Source organism: Thrips palmi, unplaced genomic scaffold (genome assembly GCF_012932325.1).
Source record: "Thrips palmi isolate BJ-2018 unplaced genomic scaffold, TpBJ-2018v1 HiC_scaffold_18, whole genome shotgun sequence".
NCBI classification, from domain to species: Eukaryota; Metazoa; Arthropoda; class Insecta; order Thysanoptera; family Thripidae; genus Thrips; species Thrips palmi.
In genome coordinates this window covers 7,276,078-7,297,807 of record NW_023144627.1, presented here as the reverse complement: position 1 = coordinate 7,297,807, position 21,730 = coordinate 7,276,078, and the positions used below count along the sequence as shown (strand labels likewise).

Genomic DNA, 21,730 nt, shown 5'->3' with positions numbered 1-21,730 from the left:
TTGCTACAGCGGTTGAGGAATGTGTCATAGTGACAATGATAATTGTACGCGGTGCGTTTGCGTAGAAAAAAAAAGAAAAACAATCATTTATTGAACACTATAAAACACAATATTAGCAGAAGACAGTCGGCATTTACATCACAAAGAAAACAGTCTTTCGGCTCGCGCCGGTTATATTTCGCCATGCCATGTCCAGTGCAACACAGCGGTACTCAGGAATCAGGTAAACATTGAGCAAAGGTCCAATCGGCGTGAGATTCCTGCCTCCATGCGGTCGTGCGTCGTCAACAAAAAACAGCGAAAGGAAAAAACAAACGTTGAGCACAGAGTAACAATTAGTTGAAGTTGTTAATTGGTTAAAACGCGCAACGTTTGAAACACTGCAAGAAGCATCGCACTTAAATTATTGCTTGGAACGCCGAACTCGATAACATTCGATCCGATTTGGAATTCATAAAATAACCGGTTGAACATGACGATTATTACAAAATGTGGATCGTTCTTACAGTCTAACAAAAACAATTTTCAAGATACGGACTATGGACCCGTAAAAACCAGACTTTCGTTGAGTTTACACACAGCTGACACGAATACAACACACATTAACATCCACATGTTTCGCACGAGCACACGAACAGATCAGACACTAAAAATATACATATAACAACAGCGGAAAATATCAGATCTTCAAACGGTACTTAAAAACAAATATTCTGTGAATCACTCTGTTCAGAGTTAACAGTTTCCGTGGCCTCACATTCGGGCCCACAACACTTCACATTAATTACACACTCCAGAGAGACTGCAGAGATTTCATGGCATTAAGTCTTACACTGAAACACGACAGTCAGATCGTTTCCAACACAACACACGTCAACAGCTGAGAAACGGATGGTGGAGACGAGGCCGATTCGAAACAGAGCCGACGAGCAGGGCAGCGAGTCTGTATCGAATAAACGCGCGTCGCTTCGACCACCCGTTCCTGCAGACTGACTCCGGAGAGTCGTTTCGTCGCTGTCTCTGTCGCACCCGTGGGGCAGCGCGTAGGGTGCGACAGAGACAGAGCGACGAAACGACGACTCTTCAGAACCTCTTGGTTGGTCGGACGGGACCGACAGGCAGGGCGTGCAAACTTTTATTGTATTTTAATTAAAATTTCGGGTGCCCCTGTCTAGTAACCAACTAGAGGTAAAAAAAGTTAAGCAACTTAATTTTAAAATATTAATTTCGAATTCAAGTTATCATGTGCATAATTTTTATTTACCTCCAGCCGTTTACAAAAAAAAAAACTCCAAATCTAAAAGTTGCAAAAAAACAACGTAAAAACTCGTTAAGTTTGTACGCCCTGCCGCCAGCGGCCGCCAGACCCCGTCCGAATTCTCACAGAGAACGACTAGCTCGCACTTGGAGGCCCGTGCTTTGGCAGTGCCTTACAGTGCCTTGGCTCGCGCCGAGGCGGGACGAGTTTGAATCACAAAGGAGCGCTGCACGGCTTCGACGCCCCATAACGCACAGGGGCGGTTTCACCAGGTTTCACCAGTTTTCACCAGTCACAAAAGCGTCACCCACCGCGGTGGCGACTCACTGGGCAGTACATACGGGGAATGTCCAACGAGAAATGGCAAACTAGCGGATGCTGAGCGTGATGCTGGCGATGCGGAGCTCCACCTCGGTGAGGAGCACCAGGACTAGCAGCAGCACGGCCACGCGCTTCCACGCCCACGACGCGAACTCCTGCAGTGGGAAAGAGCGGGGCACTGTTAAAAATCAATTAAAAATACCAGGAAAAGGACTTCGCTGATTTTTAAACATGTTATAGCACTGTTAAAAGTCAATCGCAACTTCCGCTGATTTTTGATCGGGTTACTGAGTGAGAAGCAAGGAAATAAATTCCAGGAGGGCGGTGGACTTTGAACTGCCGGGAGATTTTTTGGACGGAAGGGGAAGAGGAGGGGGCGTCGAGAAACGGCAATCCAGAGCGTGTTTCTAGTTTCGGCGTTGCCACCGCCCGCGCCGCGCTCTGCTCCTTATCAGCCGGCCTTGGCAAAGACCCTCGACAACGGCAAGGCCTGGCAAGGCGCAGCGAACGCGCCAGAAGCTCGAAAGCCGGGCTTTGGCGTTTGGAACCGCAACAGGTGCGGAGCTCGTGCCACGGCGTGGAGTAGCGACAGGCTCTCTACCGGCGCGGAGTACAGCCGAACTGCGGGACGAGACTCATTCCGAGAGTCGTTGTCGTCGCTCTGTCTCTCTCGCACCTATACGGGACGCGCCATGAGTGCGAGAGGGGCAGCACGAGGAAAACGACGCTGGTACGGCACGCGGTACGCACCCATTGCCTGTCGACGAACACGGCGCCCAGCAGCATGGCGGTGAGCGCGTGCGGGTTGAGCACCCTCCACAGCCACGCCACCACCCACAGCCACACGGAGCGCATCACCAGCAGCCGGGCCACCTGCGGACAGACAGAGTCTAGAGTTTTGTCCGCCTGCGCCGGTCTTCTGGCAAATCCACTGTGGGACGCGGACGTACGGGGTCGGGTGTGGCGGGCGGCTCCAGGATGTCGTGGAAGCGGCTGATGGCTGAGTTCCAGCCCAGCGACGAGGCGGCGATGAGCACGGCCCACTCCATGGTGAGCGTGGCGGCGGCGGCCAGGCCGGCGCACTCCTTGTGGGCGCGCAGCAGCACCAGCGTGCCCAGCAGCTGGCACACCACGCCGGCCAGGTCGCACACGCCGTCCACGAGGTGGCCGTGCGAGCCGATGCCCGGGTCGGACAGCTTCCTGCACAGCGAGAAGGCGGAGGGTTAGGCGGCGCACAGTGGGCCAGAAGACCGGTGGAGGAGGCCAAAACCCCGGACGCGTTTTGAGCTCCAGGATCGCTAAACAGGACTCGAACCGAACGTGTGACCCCACCAATGGATTGCTCTCCGAACGAGGAATCCATTGGTGGGGTCACACGTTCGGTTCGAGCCCCATTTAGCGACTCTGGAGCTCTGCACGCGATTGGCCCGGCGACTCACATCTTGTAGACGGCGCGCGCCACCTCGCCGTCCAGGGCGTCCAGGTAGAAGCGCACGGCGAACAGCAGCACGCCGACCTGCCGCGCGCCGAGCGACGAGCGGCACGCCAAGAAGCGCATGCCCACGGCCGCCACCAGCACGTGCGACACGGAGATGCGGTCCGGGCTGAGCCACAGGAACCGCGTGTGCAGGTCGAGGCCCTGCGACAAAGGGTGACGTCATCAGCGACACGCCACGGGGAAGCAGCCTGAATTTTCGCCATGTTTTCCCTTGAAATCACGTTGAAATACCGTAAAATAATTCCAATTTGAAATAACTGTGTTCAAAATTGTGTGTCATTCGTACATAACACCGTATCTACCGTGGGATTCCCTATGAAGATACGTTGCTCTGTCAGATGGCCACTTAAATCGTCCAAGGGGAGCAAACCTATACATGCACTGGTTTTCATTTTATCTTTCTCAGGAATTTTCCATGGTTGATAGTAAGACGAGCTAGACTTTTTAATAAAAACAAAGTCAGGGGAGAGAGTCATGGAAAATTGGCTGACTTTCCGTGACCTTCGCCAGGTTTACCAGGCGTTGTGGGAATACTGTTCAGGCCGCGGAGGCGACGCGGAGGGAGGTCACAGTGGACCTGAACACGCGGTACGTACGGTGCTGTTCGTGATCATTTGCAAAAGAAATGGCCTTGGCAATACTCCACGCCAGAGAGATTCTCAGCGCTGACTACTTCAATGTGGGAAGGCTTCGCGCGTAGGCTAGTGACAGTGGGTCCCAGTACCGATCGCGACTGTCCCAAAAAGGATGTTGTACTAGAGCTAAACATGGCGCCAGCCCATAAGCACTTCCGGTCCCCACCCCAGTGTACTGGTTCAGCAGAGACATCTCCCGAATCCTTACAACTTCTGTGAGCTTGGCGAGCGGCATGAAGATGTGCTGGTTCATGGGGTCCATGAAGAGGCCCTTGATCGCCGTGTCCGGGATCAGCAGCTCGCGCCAGTGGATGCTGGGGTGCGTGGCCGTCTCCACCGTCACCGAGGACGAGTTGAACGCGTTCGACGGCCGCACCGGGTCCGGCTCCGTCCCCTCCATCGTCTGCAACAACAACAACATCGTCACCACCATGGAGGGGTGGCCTGGCAGCAACAACAACATCGACATCACCATGGAGAGGACCGGCGGAGGCGGCCAAAACTCTAGGCGCGTTTTGAGCTCCAGAGTCGCTAAATCGGACTAGAACCGAACGTGTGACCCCACCAATGGATTCCTCGTTCGGAGAGCAATCCATTGGTGGGGTCACACGTCCGGTTCGACTCCCATTTAGCGACTCTGGAGCTCAAAACGCGTCTAGAGTTTTGGCCGCCTGCACCGGTCTTATGGCGCCTGCGAAGTGCGAGGTGGGCCGCACTGCCCTTCACGCTTGTCCCCCGTGTTGCCTACCTCACACTTCGCAGGCGCTATAGGCCGGGTGCCCATTGGAATTGCAACACGACAAAGCTTGCGTCCGGGATGAAACAAAATGCCGACGGAATTCCGATCAAGGGTAGGTCCCTCTGTCTCACTCGCACTCTTGGGGCGTCCCGCAGGTGCGAGAGAGACTGAGCCAAGACCCACTGTACGCAATCGCACACCAGGCCTCATGGGGTGAATGCTTCGCCCGGCCTCGCCCGCTTCACCCGCTTCGCCCCCAAAGCAGGGCCTGCCTCCCGAGATACTCTGTCTCTCTCGCACTCACGGCGCGTCCCGTCGGGGTGCGAGGGAGACAGAGCGGCGCAACTCCGTTCGGAATCAGTCCAGGGGCCCGGCCAAGGGCCAGGGCGGGCCCCACGCGCCGCTCGAGCGCCACTCGCCACGGTTCGTTTGGAGCGCCGCCAAGGGGGGCGTCGCGACGCGTCTCTCTCTCTCTCTCTCTCTCTCTCTCTCTCTCTCTCTCTCTCTCTCTCTCTCTCTCTCTCTCTCTCTCTCTCTCCCGATGCAGCAGTTGAAGAGGCACCACAGCGTGCGGAGGCAGCCCGAACGAATCTTTCTCTGGCTCGGATCATCACCCGCTGCGGCGCTCTGTGTGCGTGTGTGTGTGTGTGTGTGTGTGTGTGTGTGTGAAAGAAGGTGCGGATGAGGTGAAGCGAAGCATTGAACGGTGGTCGACCCCTTGCAGCAGCCACAGCCCCGCCAGAGCCCTGAGAGCACACGTTACACCACGGGGCCACACGTTTGGTTCAAGACCTGCTTAGCGGTGGATTGGATTTAGCGACTCTGGAGCTCAAAACGCGCCTAGAGTTTTGGCCGCCTCCACCGGTCTTCTGGCCCACTGGGCGGTAGCTCGCCGCATCCCTGACGGCCTGTGACGCGCTCGGACGCGCTGGCTCGGCCAGAGACATTGATCGACTCACAAGGAGGCGTCCTTTAATTGCGGAAGGGCCGTCGGAGAAAGGGGAGGGGGGGGGGGGCAGACTTGCCATAGGTGGAGTACACTAACCGACACTAACGATGGGAAAGGGTTTCGTTCGGCGCGCGCGCGCGCGTTTCGTTTTCGCGTTTTTGTTTTCACGTTTTCGTTTTCGCGTTTTCGTTTTCGCGTTTTTGTTTTCGCGTTTTCGTTTTCGCGTTTTCGTTTTCGCGTTTCCGTTTTCGCGTTTTCGTTTTCGCGTTTTTGTTTTTGCGTTTTCGTTTTCGAGTTTCCGTTTTCGCGTTTCCGTTTTCGCGTTTTCCGTTAGACTTTTCCGCGGCGGGGCGAGAAAGAGTGGGTTGTTTGGCAGGGCGTTGAGGGAGGTCCCCGACCGCGGCTTGATCTACAGTGCACATGGCACTAATCCTGTTTGGCGGGACTGCCCTTGGCCCTTCCACAGCTGCCCCCGTTCGCGGCCCCAACGGGCACCCCTCTAGTGCAGCGCCCGAGTAGGCCGAGAGCCACACCACTGTGGAGGCAAAAAAAAAACACTAAAAAAACGCGCCAGACGTTTGCTTCATTACTGTAACGCGGTTGTAAAATTCCGATTTCGACCGCGCGCTCTCGACGTCGGAGCAGATACGGACTCCGAAAGAGTCGCCCCGCTGCTCTATCCGACTTTGTCGCACTCGTGGGGCGTGCCGTAGGAGTGCGAGAGAGACGGAAGGAAAGGATTCTTCCGAACCGCCCGGCATGCCGCGAGGCAATAATAAACAAAATGAATTTGGAACGAAATTAGCGCCTCTCGGCAGTCGTATGGATGGAGGGCATGCATGGGCCCGTGGCACGACACCTGTTGTGTGTGTGTGTGTGTGTGTGTCGCGCGGCGCAATCACTCAGGTCGGCCACGACGGCACGACAAACGTGCCGCACAGAGGGGAGGGAAGGGAGTGAAGGGAACAACGTACTTCTTGCATGCAAGGTGTCCGACCCAACGCGCGAGAAAAAAAAAAGCTCTCAACCTGACCTGTCGCATTCTAAAATTGTTTAGCCTGAATATTTCCAAAAAAAAATGTTTATATTCAGAAAACTGGTTAAGTAAAATCAATGTCCAGAATACTATATTTTTAAATGAAAGAAAAGTTAAGTTCTAAATGAAATGGCTTAGTATGAATGAATGAATGAATGAATGAATGAATGAATGAATGAATGAATGAATGAATGAATGAATGAATGAATGAATGAATGAATGAGCTCACCTGCAGCCGCAGCATGAGCACCATGTCCATGGTGAGCAGGTAGGCGGTGAGCAGCAGCGCGGCAGCCTGCACACCAACCGATCCCCGCCGCACCGCCGTCATCTTGAGCTTGGTGGCGTCAGCCGCCACCACGGTCACACCTGCAGCAAACGCCGTTTTCAACACCCGCAGGCCCACCACAAAATAAGCAATTTTTCCACTTCCAAATTTTTTTAGTTTTGACCAATTTTTATACAGTTTTGACCGATTTTTATGTAACTTTGGCAATTTTTTTGGAAGTTTTAACCAATTTTTTTGGAAGTTTTAACAATTTTTGGTTTGGCCATTTTTCTTAGTTGTGACTATTTTTTTTTTTTGTTTTAACCAATTTATTTTTAGTTTTGACCAATTATATAAAATTTTGACCGCCGAGACCGAGGCTTGACTTCAGAGGCTTGGATCGAAGTCACAGACGATCCTCTGCTTTTCGTCAGAATCTAAATCAGGTCGTGCCGGCCGACAGACAGGATCCGGCGCGTCTGGCCCGAGTCCTTGGAAGGTGCTGGAATTCACACAGCCCCTCCCCCCATCCCAGACCGCCTGGTTAGTAGAGGGTCAGCGGCATAGACCAAATTCTTTCCCGCGGCCGGACAGGCCATTCCACTTAGCTCACGGGCACAAAATATTTCACTAATTGAGCGAATTTGTCCAATTAATTTCTTTCCACTCAACGACCCTCCGAACAGTTCCCAGACGCAGAAAAGCCCTTTGCAACGACACAGTGTAAGCCTCTGAGTTCAAAGAACACGAAGAGAAATAAATAATTTAACTTCTTAAAATTTGCAGAAATTTGCGAAAATACTCACGTGACGGCGTCGTCCATGGCAGCTCCATCCTGTTCGGGGTGGAGAGCAAGCCCTTCTGCAACAAAAAATAAATCAAAATCTAAGGTTAAGCGGTAGATTTAAATTTTTTTTTAACTGTACGCACACTACTCCTAGCGGCGCGGCTGAAACGGGCATACGGTCGTTTCCGCCTCGCAGCAAAACTCATTTCCGGCCAAAGCTCCTCGGATCGGTTTGCATTTCTTTGAAACGGACCGGCCAGACTCATTTACAAAGATTTCCCCGCTGCTTCCGCCAGAGCAGGCAGCAGAAGCAGGCCAAGGACGCGGCGAAGCGGCCCCCAAGGACGACCGTGTGCCCCGACAGGTCAACAGTCCATCCTCGTCTCTCTCTCTCTCTCTCTCTCTCCCTCCCTCTCTCTCTCTCTCTCTCTCTCTCTCTCTCTCTCTCTCTCTCTCTTTCTCTCTGTCGAAGGAAGGGTTGGACGTTGAGCGGTGGCAGCAGTGGCATTGTGTCAGTATGACGTGCATGACGTGTGTGTGTGTGTGTGTTCGGCCGGCCATGTGTCCATCTAATCGGCCCGGTGAGCATAAAGGGGTGCAAGGTCGGCCCCCAAATGGGACGGGACATCATGCACCCTGACCTGCGGAAGGCCCGGCAGGGCAGAAGTGGCCCGAGCGACCATCATAAATCAAGCGACCTTTCGTTTTATTCGCGGGAGGGGGAAGGCTGGTCACTAACTTCAACACTTGGGACAGCAAAGGTCTCTAAGAAGCACTCGGAACAAGCTAAGTCGAACCGACTTGAGGTTGATTCAGTTTCAAAGTTGCATTTAAAATAGTACCCCATGAATTCTTGAAAAGAAACATGAGACTGGTAGTTCAATCGGATTTCACTGAGCTTCTATGACAGTGCAGGTCGGAGGGAAGACAAGCAGGGGGCAGGGGGACGGGTACGAGTGGTCTGGAATCCGTCGGCCGTCTTCGGCAAGTTCGACGCCACTGATTCCGAGCGTCGTGCTTCGTCGCTCCGTCTCAGTCGCACTCACGGGGCGTGGCGTGCGGGCGCGAGAGAGACAGAGCGACGGGCACGACTCGCACGGTGGGCCAGAAGACGGGTGGAGGCGGCCAAAACTCTACACGCGTTTTGAGCTCCAGAGTCGCTAAACCAGGACTCGAACCGAACGTGTGACCCCACCAATGGATTCCTCGTTCGGAGAGCAATCCATTGGTGGGATCACACGTTCGGTTCGAGTCCCATTTAGCGACGCTGGAGCTCAAAACGCGTCTGGAGGTTTGTCCGCCTCCACCGGTCTTCCGGCCCACTGTGACTCTGCCGTATTGACTCACCATGGTGCCGGCCGGACCGGCTGGGCCGAGGCTTGGCCCGGCAGGGTGGCGCTACCCCTCCCCCACTTGACCCTCGGCTCGGCGCGGCTCGGCGCTCCACCGGGGTGACGTCGACGGCGACCCCGCGGCGCTCACATCACCACCACGTGGCCGGCGCGGCCCGGAGGACGACGACGAGGAGGACGCCGAGCGCGTGGAGAGAGACGGGCAGCCCGTCGAACCTGTCCGGCCAAGTGCACCGCCACACTGCAGTGCAGGCCACAGTCAAGCCGTCAAGTCACAGTGCATCGGCGCGGCTCGGCGCGCGGCTCCGGCTGCACTAGGCTGCACCGCGGAGTCCGACAACGCCGCGCCGCCGCGAAGCCGAGCTCCTTGCTGCGGGTACCTCGCGGGGCACACCCGGCGGGGCACGGCGGGGAACGCCCGGCAACGCACGCTAGTTCGCCGCCACGCCGCGCAGCGCGCCGCAGAGCGCGCCACTACCGGCGCGGGCACGGCGTCGACGCGCGGACGACGCGGAGGTGAGGGGCGCACAGTGGGCCAGAAGACCGGTGGGGGCGGCCGAAACCCTAGGCGCGTTTTGAGCTCCAGAGTCGCTAAATGGGACTCGAACCGAACGTGTGACCCCACCAATGGATTGCTCTCCGAACGAGGAATCCAGGTGGAGTCACACGTGCTGTTCGCGTCCCATTTAGGGACTCTGGAGCTCAAAACGCGTCTAGGGTTTCGGCCGCCTCCGCCGGTCTTCTGGCCCACTGTGTGTCGACGCGCGGACGTCGCGGAGTTGAGGGGCGGCCCTTACCGCCAGCGACCGACAGCCGGCCGCCACCGCCGAAAGCCTGACAGCGAGGGCGGGGCACGGGGGCTTGCCCGGGGGCCAGGGCCGCGGACACCAAGTGTCTCCCCTGGCCCCGGCGCCCCTCCCCCCTTTCAAGAGGCCCCTGCGCGCACCTCCCGGCAGTCGTCTCTCTCGCACTCATGCGGCGTGCCGCTCGGGTGCGAGAGAGACAGAGTGAAGTCTGCAGGACAAGGCCGGAAGTAGCGCCGCCGCGCCGCAACGCCCCGCTGGACGACCGTGCGTCATCCCACTCCAAAGCGAGCGTGACGGCGCACAGTGGGCCAGAAGACCGATGGAGGCGGCCAAAACTCTAGATGCTTTTTGAGATTCAGAGGTCGCTAAACAGGCCTCGAAGCGAACGTGTGACCCCACCAATGGATTCCTCGTTCGGAGAGCAATCCATTGGTGGGGTCACACGTACGGTTCGAGTCCCATTTAGCTACTCTGGAGCTCAAAACGCGTCTAGAGTTTTGGCCGCCTCCACCGGTCTTCTGGCCCACTGTGGGGCGCAGACTCATTCCGTCGCTCTGTCTCTCTCGCACCGACACGGGGCGCCCCGTGAGTGCGAGAGAGACAGAGCGACGACTCTCGGGAGCAGTCAGTCAGCAGGAAAACGCGTGCGACACCCCGCGTTGATCGAAAGTTCCTCCAGTGCTCCCGGTTCGATTCAACGCCGGCTCGAGACGCGTTTCCACCAGTGTGTCCGTCTCTTAAATGTCGATGCGTTTCAGTCCTGCCATGAGGCGGTCCGGCAATTCGAACAAGTCGTCATGAGGCTCCGGAGCCGAGTGATTCAGAAGAGTCGTCTCGTCGCTCTGTCTCTGTCGCACTCGTGAGGCTCTCCGTAGAGGTGCGAGAGAGACAGAGCGACCCGGGGCAGCGGCCCGACTGCACGGGATGACACGAGCACGACGTCACCGCCCGATGCACTGATTGGTCTGCCCGCCCCGTGACCCCGCACGTGTCCACCGACCGACCAGCAGCGCACAGTGGGCCAGAGGACCGGTGGAGGCGGCCAAAATCCCAGACGCGTTTTGAGCTCCAGAGTCGCTAACCAGGGCTAGAACCGAACGTGTGACCCCACCAATGGATTCCTCGTTTGGTGGGGTCACACGTTCGGTTCGAGTGCCATTTCGCAACTCTGGGGCTCAAAACGCGTCGAATATTTTGACCGCCTTCACCGGTCTGCTGGCCCACTGTGCAGTGTTCTTTAATGCCTCCTTTAGCAAGCCGTGGCTGCAATTCTTGGCTAGTTGTGCCCTGGCCTGTCCTGCCTGCACAACTAGCCACAGCCTCGGTGCGGGGGCGGCACAGGCCGTGCTAGACAGACACTGCTGCACACTGCTAGACAACACAGCTGGACGCCGCGCGGCGCATCCAGCCACAACACTCAGTCAGCTGGGCTCGCCAGCGGCGCGCAGTCGAGAGGACAGCTGGCCGGGGAAGTCCAGGGCCACAACACTCTGTGTCAAAATTTGCTGTCACTTATTTACGTCTGCACTTACGTACGGCAATGTCAACACAGACCGATGACATTTTCATCAAACTGGTTCGATGACATTCTTGAAGGGGGAATCAGCGTCTAAAGTGTCACACCACAGTGGGTCAGAAGGCCGGTGGAGGCGGGCAGAACTCTAGAGCGTCGCTAAACGGAACTCGAATCGGAAGTGTGACCCCACCAATGGATTCCTCGTTGGGAGAGCAATCCATTGGTGGGGGTCACACGCTCGGTTCGAGTCCTGTTTAGCGACTCTGGAGCTCAAAACGCGTCTAGAGTTTTGTCCGCCTCCACCGGTCTTCTGGCCTACTGTGCAGCGTGTAAAGTGTCACCAGGCGGCAACCAGAACTCTCCCAGTGAACCACACGCACCAACACACCCACGCAGAGGTCTAGATCCGCTCCATCGGCGCGGCCAGGCCGGCCAGGCCCCTCGAGCCTCGGGCTCTCGAAGCGGCGAGGCCTCGAAGGCCGCCGCAGACTCGCGGGGCTCTAGGCGCGTGGTGTGGCGGTCCAGAGATGGCGGTCGACTCCAGCCCAGCGGGCTACCCGTTGCCCATGGCTAGCCACGGCTAGCCATGGCTAGCCGCCTTGACAGACTGATCGCGCACAGTGCGGCCGTCGGACTACCTCTCTCGCACCGGCACGGGGCGCCCCATGGGTGCGAGAGAGAGGCCTCCCGCGGCTCGCGGAATCGTCGGACTGGTCGCGGAGCGGCAGCTGGCCGCGGGCCTCGAGTGGCGCGACGCGCGGCGCGGCGTGGCCACCGAGAGACTGGTCCTGGTGCGGGTCCGGCCGCAAGGCACGGCCAGCACGGCCAGCACCGCCAGCCAAGGAGAGCGGCCCGGATGCAGCAGCCACTCCACCGCCTGCTGCAGCCCGCGCTGCAGCGCCATGCCAGCGCCCCGTCTCCCTCGCACCCCGACGCGACGCCCCGCGAGTGCGAGAGAGACGGAGCGACGCAGCAGAGGTTTCTTTTCCTGGCCGCCTTCCCTTCCCCCTCTCCGCCCGGCAGTGCGCCGACCGCTCTGACTGGATGGCGGCATGGCGGCGTTCGGAACGCCTTTACAGCGCACAGTGGGCCAGAAGACCGGTGGAGGCAGCCACAACTCTAGACGCGTTTTGAGCCCCAGAGTCGCTGAACAGGACTCGAACCGAGCGTGTGACCCCACCAATGGATTCCTCGTTCGGAGAGCAATCCATAGGTGGGGTCACACTTTCGGTTCGAGAGCCATTCAGCGACTCTGGAGCTCAAAACGCGTGTAGGACTTTGGCCGCCTCCACCGGTCTTCTGGCCCACTGTGCCGCGCCCCGCCCCGCCACAGCGAGCGTGCCCTCGGGGTCGCCGAACAATCAACGGGTGGAACGAGGAAGGAGCGAGCCCAGCCCCGACACAAATCGGAACCAGGCACGGTCTCCTGTCTCCCTCGCACCCCTACGGCACGCCCCGTGAGTGCGAGCGAGAGAGACAACTCCAGCCTGCAGCCACGCTGCAGCCGTGGCGCCGAGACGCAACGGGTGCACCTTGGGGGCCCAGCCGCGCATCCAGCAGGGACCTGACGGGGAAGGGAGGGGTGCAAATGTTTACAGCGACTATGTGCCCTTCGGCCGGCAGGCCCGAGCGCCTCTCTAAACACAGTGACACGGGGAAGCCGCTTTACCCTCCTACACTGCCCAGGTGACTGCTCGGACTGGCTTCCACGGCTGTGTGCGTGTCCGCACTCAAGTGCAGTTCCAACATGTGGGTTCGGCAGCTGCCTTGCCGCTCGCTTGAGGTGCCTGAGGCCTTCAGCGCCTGCGAGGTAGGCCACTGGCCCGGCCCGCGACGCACCGCTGTGGAGACGGTGGCCTACCTTGCGCCTGTAGGCCAGCAGGGGCACGGTAGGCCACCGTCTCCACTGAGGAGCGTTGCGGGACAGGTTGGCCTACCTCGCAGGCGCTGAAGGAGGCTAAAGACAGCAGAAGACCGGTGGAGGCGGACAAAACTCTGGACGCGTTGTGAGCTGCAGAGTCGCTAAATTGAAGTCGAACCGAACGTGTGGCCCCACCAATGGATTCCTCGTTCGGAGAGCAATCCATTGGTGGGGTCACACGTTCGCTTCGAGTCCTGTTTAGCGACTCTGGAGCTCAAAACGCGTCTAGAATTTTGACCGCCTCCACCGGTCCTCTGGCACACTGTGCGCTCTTCGGAATGGATGCCGGATGCACTCACGACCCTTGCCTTGCCGGTGGACACCCCGGCAACCCCGCCGAGCGAATCCGTCTCTCTGTCTCTCTCGCACCCCTTCGGGACGCCCCATGGGTGCGAGAGAGAGCGGCTCTTCTGAATCACCCAGCCGCTCGCCGCTCGATGGCACGACGCGTATCTAGACTCTAGATCTGAGGGGTCGCCGCGCCGCGGTCGGCCGCCGGACCGGACCCCACTCCAGACAATCTAGGCCGTCAAGGAGGTCGGCCGGACCAGCTGCATCTGGCGATGACAACATTCACCGAAAGCAACTCGCACGTCGTTACTTTTCGAGGGCTTCGCGAGACATCGCGTGCGACGCGTTCGCTCCGTCAGTCGCTGACTTGACGCGAGGCCGGTGGCGGGAAGTGGGGCGCGAAGGCGCTAAAAACGCTCCAAGGGAAACGCGAGTAAACAACCTCAAAATCGGAGGAAATATGCGTGGACCACCTCGAGCAGGCCGCACGACATGAATGACAACTTCAAACTCAGTCAACTCACTCACAGTGTGCTTGCGCCGGGTGCCCGCGACGATGCTGTCGCTCGACGGGGGGAAACATCGACGCGTTCAGTCACTTCAAAAAGAAACAATCACATCGTTTCCAAGTTTGCTGCCGCTGCAGCAAGTTCCGGCTTGAACGACCAAAACACCAAGCGCTATCCGCACTGCAGCCAACTGGCAGCCAATCAGAAAGCTCCCTGCCTATAACCAACACCGTTATTCCCAGGCAGCTGCAGCCGGCGGCAAGTGTTTGTTTTCGTCTGGTCCGTTTGTTTCGGATTTGATGAATGGCCTTTTTTCTGAATTTTCATTCGAGGGACTTGAAGCAATTTAAGTCTGCAGATCATAAATGAGAATAATTTGGTTCTCAAAGCATGACTGTCATCCGTGAAGCTAACGTTTATCAAGAGGAAATCTTGGAGGTATAGGGGAACCTAACCTACTGCTGGGTAAATGTCATCATAATTATTTGACAAGCCACTATATCCTTGCAGCCAATTTAATTTTCAAAAATTATAGGCTTCTTTTCTTACTGTATTGGCCTATGTTTTCATAAGCTCGAATTACCATGACTTTTAGTTTCAGTTCGCTGCCAGTTTCTACTTTAAATCCGACTCTGTCAAACACAGTATTATCACTATGTCTGGATCAATGAGACTTTTGGACGAACGTCATGTGGCTATCAAAGTGGAGCTCATGCTGTGGTCGAGCAAAATGGATCTGCTGGCACTCTCCAACACTAGAGGTAAGTCTTCTTGCAATTGATCAATGAGAAAAGAGGAGTGGTATTTTATCCTGACAATTTTCAACAGGCGAAGTCGCCCTGCACCGCTTGTCTTGGCAGCGAGTTTGGTCCTTGTCTCCAAGGCAAGAAGGAGCATCAGTCAGAGCCATGGCCTGGCGTCCCGACGGCAAAGTCATAGCCATTGCTTATAGCACAAGTAAGAAAACCAAGTATTTTCTTTTATCTTATCTTATGAACAGGTTTTCTTTTCCTTCACCATTTTTAAACCTTATTTCATTTTGTTTCAGAGGAACTTCTGCTTATTGATGTTGAGAATAAGGAAACATTACATACCACTCAAATGGATTCTGACATTATTTCTCTGACATGGGTACAGGAACAAGATGGAAGTGGTGACAATAGCAAAGGAAATTCCTCGCAGGATAGAAGTCACTCATACTCTGGCATTGTACGTACTCCTCTACCTTGCTATGGACAGTATATGAATTTATGTATGCTTGTGAAAAAAAGTAAATTTGACTTAAACGATGTTTACTGCAGGAAAATGCAAGCAAGTTTCTTCCCAAGCTGCCTCCTCTGTCAAGGAGCTTTGGTGTCAACAAAATCAATAATGAAGAAAATTTAGAAGACACAAAACGCATTCGTGATCAGAACCATCTGAATATTTTGTTAGTTGCTCAGGAAGGTGGAAAACTTAGCTTGAGTGTCTTTGGGCTTTTCCCCTGCGGTGTCATTGACCTCCTACCACACATGAAAGAGGCTGGCTGTGACACGTGTGGTGCAGTTGTGGGTGCTGCTGTGTCAGACGATCTCAAAGTCATGTGTGTTTTTGTTGAAGGAGAGAAAATATGTGAAAATGTGAGTCAGGGAATTTATTAATTTACGGAAGTGGAGTAAGCTCTATGAGATGTTTTTCAAAAGTTTATGCCCTCTAATTTTTTTTTCTTTTGTAGACATCAACAAGAAGTGGTAGAAAAATATGGGCTGTAATTTTAGAAACCCCTCTACTTGCCTCTCACTCAAGAGAGTTATACACATTAGCTCTTAAACAAGGCCACATAAGTAGCTTGCAAGGTATGATTATATTCCATGCTCAATGCAGAATTTTATCTTATCTTTCATTATCTTGTTATGACTTACAATTAATTCTTAAATTTCTTTGACTTTCTCACAGGTTATTTATCAAGCACTATGCAGGCTATCACAGAAGCATGGGAAAGCATTCTTTTGGAGATGGACTCCAAGCTGGCATCTTATGCAGCCACCGTTGCAGATGGCTCTGTAGCTGCTGACTTTCTCGATTTATTAATGTTGGGTGTTCCATCTTCAGAATTAGAACTTTTTCTGCAAAGAGATCTTACTGAAAAGGGGTTGAAAAAACTAAGCCATTCTATAGAATTAAGTTACTCAAATATACAGGTATGGTACAGCCTCCTTCCTAGTATTGCATTGTTTGCAGTATTATTTTGCTAAAAGTTTCATTAGTCTTCCTTAATTGTTTCATTTTTTATTGATTTTTTTTTGCCCCATGTTTACTGAACTGTAATATGTTGGACAGAAATTTGTACTTAAACACATTCACTGTGTGGGCACAAGTGTGTCGTTCCACCTTACCGAACTCAGAGGAATGGCTCGTCATGTGGAGCGATTTGCCCCACTTGGTCTGACCGAGGAAGCTGTCGCTGCATCTCTGTCTGCCGCTGGAGCTTTTCTCGTCAAAGCTACAGAAGTGCAGCAGGTTATAGAAAATTCAATGAAGAAATACAAAGCATTTTTCCGGTGGCTCATGTTGGTAGGTGGTTTTTTTTTAGACTTGATGCCAGTCACAAGAAAGCATTCACCTGTATGATCTTTCATTAATTTTGTCTCTCAGGCCATGCTACGACTGACAGAGGAAATTGCTCCAGCTGAAATCTCTAAACAAACTCAACAGGATCTGACATTTATTGCTGAATTCTTGTGTAATTTTGATGGGGCTTCAGATGCTAATGCTACGCAAGCACCTGATCCGACAGTTGATACCTGCATAGCTAACCAAGGGAATCAAGAGTCAGCCTCAGGAAAAGTTCCTAGTAGGACAGGGTTGAGCACACCTGGCAGGAAAACTCGTTTCAATTTGGAACGCTTAGGTCAATATCTAGTGGATCAGGAATTATCATTTCTCCCAGACACTGACAGCAATCCATGGAATAATTTGTTATCAGAGTATCCATCTTTAAGTGAGGATCCTCTAATAATACCACATTTCAGGTAGATAGGAGTCTGATGGAAATTTCATCGTTTTATTTTGTACATTATATGTCACTAATCATACTGCTTTTTCTCTTTAGAAAAATGTCTCTGGTCCAGCAGCACAATCATTTGATTTCTGCAATTGATGCTGTATTTAAAGAACCTGTTGAATGTATAGGACATACATTCACTCTTCAGCGTGTTGTGAGGTTGCCAGATACAGCTATAACTCACCCCCTGTATTATGGCTCTGGAGAAGAAAGCAATAGGATATTTAAAATTACTTTTGTTTTTTGTGGTGCTGAAAAAAAAATAGTAGTTTCTTATCCAAAAAATGAAATTTCTCTTTATATCATTGAATTACCAACACACATTCCACAGTCAGAACCAAAGGTAAAATTTGTCAGGCTGGTTTATATGTTAAATGTAAGATATTGATTCTAAGCAACTTTCCTCCTAATTTCCTGCAGGTTACCATGGAACAGATGTGTCTCTCTTTTATTACTCCAGTTTCAGAAATAATAGACACCAGCTCAGATAAAACATCAAGTTCCTTATTTAAAATCAATGATATGCAATTTTATGTAGCAGATATTTTATCCCTTCTCTTGGAGAAAAGGGGCGATGACCGAAGTGCCGTGATAGTTCAGGTGAGAGCCGGTTCGTCGGCCGTGTCATTTTTAATACCTGTTTGAATTGCAAGCAGAAGCAAGCACAAAATAATTTTTATCTAATTCTAATTTCTGTTCCAGTTTCCTCTGCGGCTTGCATCTTGTATTGCTGTGTCAGTGACAGGAAATCCAAAGTCATTCCATGAACTCACAGCAGGTGATGGCACCAATTTGGTTGATCCTAATGCTCTCCGGACAATAGATAATTTTGTGGGCTCAAGTCTGGCTGTAAGTGGAAGCAGGAAAGTTGCTGTGTTACTTTCCGAAAACCGCTGCAAAGTTCGTCTCTTCGAAATGGAGGCTGAGGAAGATGAAGAAGAGGATGAAACTATGGATGCCACAGGTAGCTCAATAAGAGACAGTGACCAGAGTCAGAGTCACCTGCTAGATCAGAGCAAAAGTTCAGAGCCTGACATGGAATGAAAATTGAACTCCCTTGTTCCCTGTTAATGCAGTGTGTTTGGAACAGGCATGAAATTGAAGTTAACATCAGATAACAATGTTTTGTTTTATTGTGTTTTTGATGTTTAAGTTCACAATAGTAGAGAACCTATGGTTACTTGCCATGAAGTGAATTTTACTTATTGCTAACTCACAGAATACAATCAGAATGCTTAAAATGCACTTTGTTTACTGAGCAATAAACAAAAACTTTTATAGGGCTCTAGAAGATTTGTCAAGTAATGTGGTGGAGATCCCTATTATTAACTTAAAAATCCTTCATAGTCAAAAAACATAAATCTTTACATCTTCCTACAAATTATATACAGAGCTATTGTCATCCTTCAATTTAAAATCTAAAGACCCCTGTCTGCTCAATATAGCCTAAATGCTGCAACACAAAAATATATATAAATATATAATTCAAAGGGTTTAAAAGCAGGTACATAGTTCCAGCATCCAGTTGAACTGCCTTTTTCCAAATCTAACGGCAAAGTCAACGCGCATTAGAAGTAAATCACAACAACTTGAACTTGCACCACCTAAGACAACTAAGTAAGACTTAATAGGCAAATCTCATTTTAGCATCATAACCAAGCTTGTCAAGATTTGGTTCACAGGCAAACTTGATCATGGGAGGAGGCCCACACATAAGCACAAGTGTATCTGGAGATGGTGGGAAGAGGTGAGCGGAGATCATTTCGGAGCTAACAAATCCTTTGCTGTATTTCCATCCTGAGAAGAAAAAAAAGGTCAAAAAAGTGTAAATAGAAGACCGTATCATGAATTTAAAAAAAGAAGCAAATGAAAAACAAATGATATTGTACCTTCTGTAGGGGAATCCACAGTGTACCACAACTTGAAACGGCCATTAGAGTCAGCAGCTGCCTGCTCTAGTTCTTCCCTTAACAAAATGTCTTTCTCTGTTTGGTTAGCAAACAAAAGCGCGAGTTCTGTTGAATCAGATGAATCTCTCATCACACTCCTTACAAGCTGCAGCATTGGTGTTATGCCTGTGCCACCTGTAGATTATAAGAAAATATTTTTTTCAATTCAATCACAGGGGTCAAAAAATTGAAACCAATATCCAAATGGAAATAAGAGTTTTACCTGCAATCATGGCTACTTTTTTAACTTTCACAATTGAAGGTGGAGCATTTCTCAAGGCTTTGATGGAGAATTGCCCACGGCCCAAATACTGGAGGCGGCCTGTTGGGCCACGAACATCAATAGTGTCACCAATCTTCATGTCATTGAGGTACTGACTCATCTTTCCACCCGCAGGAAATTTGGGATGAACATCTTTGAAATAAACCTAGAATTCACAGTTGCTAAATTAGAACATGAACAATCCTTGAGCTTTTACAGGGAAGTCGCAGGGTGATCCAAACAAACCTTTACAACAAGGTCCATGTATCCCAGGTCTTCGTCACTGCTGACAGGTGTGTAAGAGCGAATGCAAGGTTCGCCATTTATAGAAGCTGAAAGGTTAATGTGTTGTCCAACAGGAAGGCCTTAACACAAAAGGAAAACATAAATTAACACTGTCATTTGGGACACCAAACTTGAAATTTATTTAATTTTTACTGCAATCAATGAAGAATAAAACGCCCCTTCAATCTTACCCAAGCAATGTGCCTTGGATGGAAGTTGGAATCGGAATCGCCTTGTGTCATGGCTCAGTTCCTCCTTCTCAATCAAAGGAAGGGGAATTTTTTGAGCAGCATCAACAAGGGCCACGAGTTTCTTCTTCTTTGTAGCAGACCATAGTGCAATAATAACTGCACTGGCTACAACAACTCCTGCTCCGATAAGGAGGGGGAGATTCTGTCGAGAGAGAGTGCAACATTAGAAATGATACCATAAAGAATTTATCTAATACAGTAAATTCATATATTAAAAAACAAAAGACAGGGAAAACTATGTTAGAATAAAATAGAGAACAACTTAAAATAAACCAACATGCTGAAAGAAAAAGGAACAAAACCATGCAAAAGAATAAATCATTTTCTTTGAGTGCGCTAATCTCCATAAAGTACTAATCTTCAAGTACTACCTAAAGACTCATCTATACCCAGGAGGGTCACAACGTCTCCTACCAGGGTAGAATTAACCAAAATGCAGACTACCAAGTTTCATGCATGGGAACCTTCAACAGCATGCTCACACATAAGAAAGAGCAAAAAAACTATACAACTTTGACCAAAAATCATAGGACGATAGGCATGTTAATAGAAAAACAACACATTCCACTCCCAGGGTTGCAGAAAATTGTTACTGGTACTCGACCAAAGTTAATTCTACCTCAACTTACGACAGCAACCGCATCAATCTACAGGCAAACAGCAAGAGTAAAGGAATGGGGCATACCAGTGAGCTATGCATGTCTTTGACTTTTCAGATGAGATTTCTCTTGAATCTTGAGTCGCCCAATTCCATGGGGGTTCAGCGTTGCACAAGAATCACTTTGGGGTTCACCTTAAATCTGACGCAGGGAGGAGGAGGTAATCAGTTTCAGGGTGATTTCTAATTGTCCGATAACATTCAAGCACCTCAAAAACACAAATGAGGAAGATTTCTGATCTTTGAATCACATGACAAGGTTGGTAAAAATTTTGATTCATTAACAAGTTTAATTCAAATTTAAGTCAAATTTAAACGACATTTTGCAGAAATTATTGCTGATGAATTATGACCTTGACAATGGAAAATAATGTGAAAGTGAGATCGCCTCGTCGATAGGACGTTGCATAATCTCGGAATGGAAACGAGAGACGGGCCAGGGGCAAATATTGACTCGAGACAAACTTTGGGCACAACGGTGCAGACCGAAAACCAAATTTACAATGAATCCGACTGGGTTTGCTGTCCGACCTGCGACGACACGTCCGACTTCCACCGTCCGGCTCGCCAGCGTCACTTCCCCACAGCTGTCCCGGTCTTCCGGGGGAAAGGAAAGGCAGGACCGAAAAACACCAGTCCCGTTATCGCAGTGTGCCTGCCTGGCGGCCGCGACCCTTCGCGACTGGGCCTCCTAACCTGCAAAGTGTCAAACGCTCGGCGCCTGGCACCTCCCCCTCGGCGTCACGTCCAGGTGCGGGGCACGCTCGCTGTCAACGTACCAAGACGCTGGCGGCGGGGACGTCCTTGGGCACGGACATGCTGACGGTGACTGGCACTGCGCGTCGAGGCGACCTTGCCCGAGTGAGTCTCGAGTCCTGGGTGATTGGTGTATGTTCCGTGGATGCGTTCCCTTCCCCGCAGTGGCGTCCCTCTTCGTGCAGTGCAGCAGCAACGTCGATCGCAGTGGACCCGCTCCGCTACTGCACTGCCGCCGCTGCAGCCACTGCAGTGCTCCGCGCTCTACGAGACGAGGGTCCGCGCTCTACGAGACGAGGGTCCGCGCTGGCCGGGAGGGAAGGGCAGGGGGCAGGGCGGGCAGGGTGAAGGTGGTGAGGGGGAAGCGCCGCGTCTGAAACAGCATCAAAGTCGCAGCCTCTCTCTCCTCCCCACGCGAGTGACAGCGACGGAGACAGCAGTGGCGGAGACACTCCGCGGATCAGCTGATGGCGCGGCGCGCTCTTTCGGGCGCGTTCGTATGGCCGAGCGAGCCGAGCCGAAGGGATTGTCCGAAAGCGAATTGGACTGGCGGCTCGCGAAAGCCGGACATCTGTCGCTGTGGCCCTTGGTGCTGCCGCACTGTAAGCGCCAGCTGGCCACGCTTATCGGCCCTTGACGT

General features: G+C 52.3%; 3 protein-coding genes across 13 annotated transcripts; 1 reads left to right on the top strand and 2 right to left on the bottom strand.

The window, feature by feature from the left end:
• Positions 1-56: 56 nt before the first annotated feature.
• LOC117644274 (ceramide phosphoethanolamine synthase) lies at positions 57-14,044 on the bottom strand. 6 transcript variants are annotated; one of them, XM_034383585.1, is made up of 9 exons: positions 11,546-11,908; positions 11,186-11,258; positions 7,511-7,565; positions 6,666-6,805; positions 3,921-4,115; positions 3,019-3,218; positions 2,530-2,779; positions 2,330-2,452; positions 57-1,734 (listed from the first exon to the last, which is right to left on the bottom strand). In XM_034383585.1, exons 2-9 carry the CDS (start codon positions 11,216-11,218, stop codon positions 1,627-1,629), a joined length of 1,104 nt encoding a protein of 367 aa, XP_034239476.1. In that variant the 5' UTR covers positions 11,219-11,258; positions 11,546-11,908; the 3' UTR covers positions 57-1,626. The 6 variants fall into 6 exon arrangements, with proteins under 6 accessions (XP_034239476.1, XP_034239479.1, XP_034239478.1 ...); XM_034383588.1 differs by having other exon boundaries at positions 11,182-11,258; positions 11,546-11,906; XM_034383587.1 differs by lacking the exons at positions 11,186-11,258; positions 11,546-11,908 and adding an exon at positions 13,906-14,044.
• A 98-nt stretch (positions 14,045-14,142) lies between these two features.
• On the top strand, positions 14,143-18,258 carry LOC117644273 (anaphase-promoting complex subunit 4). 2 transcript variants are annotated; one of them, XM_034383584.1, is made up of 12 exons: positions 14,143-14,351; positions 14,482-14,647; positions 14,715-14,843; positions 14,935-15,095; positions 15,188-15,505; positions 15,601-15,721; positions 15,822-16,066; positions 16,206-16,439; positions 16,521-16,897; positions 16,978-17,272; positions 17,350-17,529; positions 17,632-18,258. In XM_034383584.1, the coding sequence occupies exons 2-12, from the start codon at positions 14,542-14,544 to the stop codon at positions 17,971-17,973; spliced, it is 2,508 nt and encodes an 835-aa protein (XP_034239475.1). In that variant the 5' UTR covers positions 14,143-14,351; positions 14,482-14,541; the 3' UTR covers positions 17,974-18,258. The 2 variants fall into 2 exon arrangements, with proteins under 2 accessions (XP_034239475.1, XP_034239473.1); XM_034383582.1 differs by having other exon boundaries at positions 14,488-14,647; positions 17,632-17,973.
• On the bottom strand, positions 18,045-21,398 carry LOC117644275 (NADH-cytochrome b5 reductase 3). 5 transcript variants are annotated; one of them, XM_034383592.1, is made up of 7 exons: positions 21,114-21,398; positions 20,362-20,476; positions 19,617-19,818; positions 19,387-19,505; positions 19,102-19,306; positions 18,819-19,013; positions 18,045-18,726 (listed from the first exon to the last, which is right to left on the bottom strand). In XM_034383592.1, exons 2-7 carry the CDS (start codon positions 20,374-20,376, stop codon positions 18,554-18,556), a joined length of 909 nt encoding a protein of 302 aa, XP_034239483.1. In that variant the 5' UTR covers positions 20,377-20,476; positions 21,114-21,398; the 3' UTR covers positions 18,045-18,553. The 5 variants fall into 5 exon arrangements, with proteins under 5 accessions (XP_034239483.1, XP_034239487.1, XP_034239485.1 ...); XM_034383596.1 differs by lacking the exon at positions 21,114-21,398 and adding an exon at positions 21,031-21,057; XM_034383594.1 differs by lacking the exon at positions 21,114-21,398 and adding an exon at positions 20,866-21,022.
• Positions 21,399-21,730: the final 332 nt, after the last annotated feature.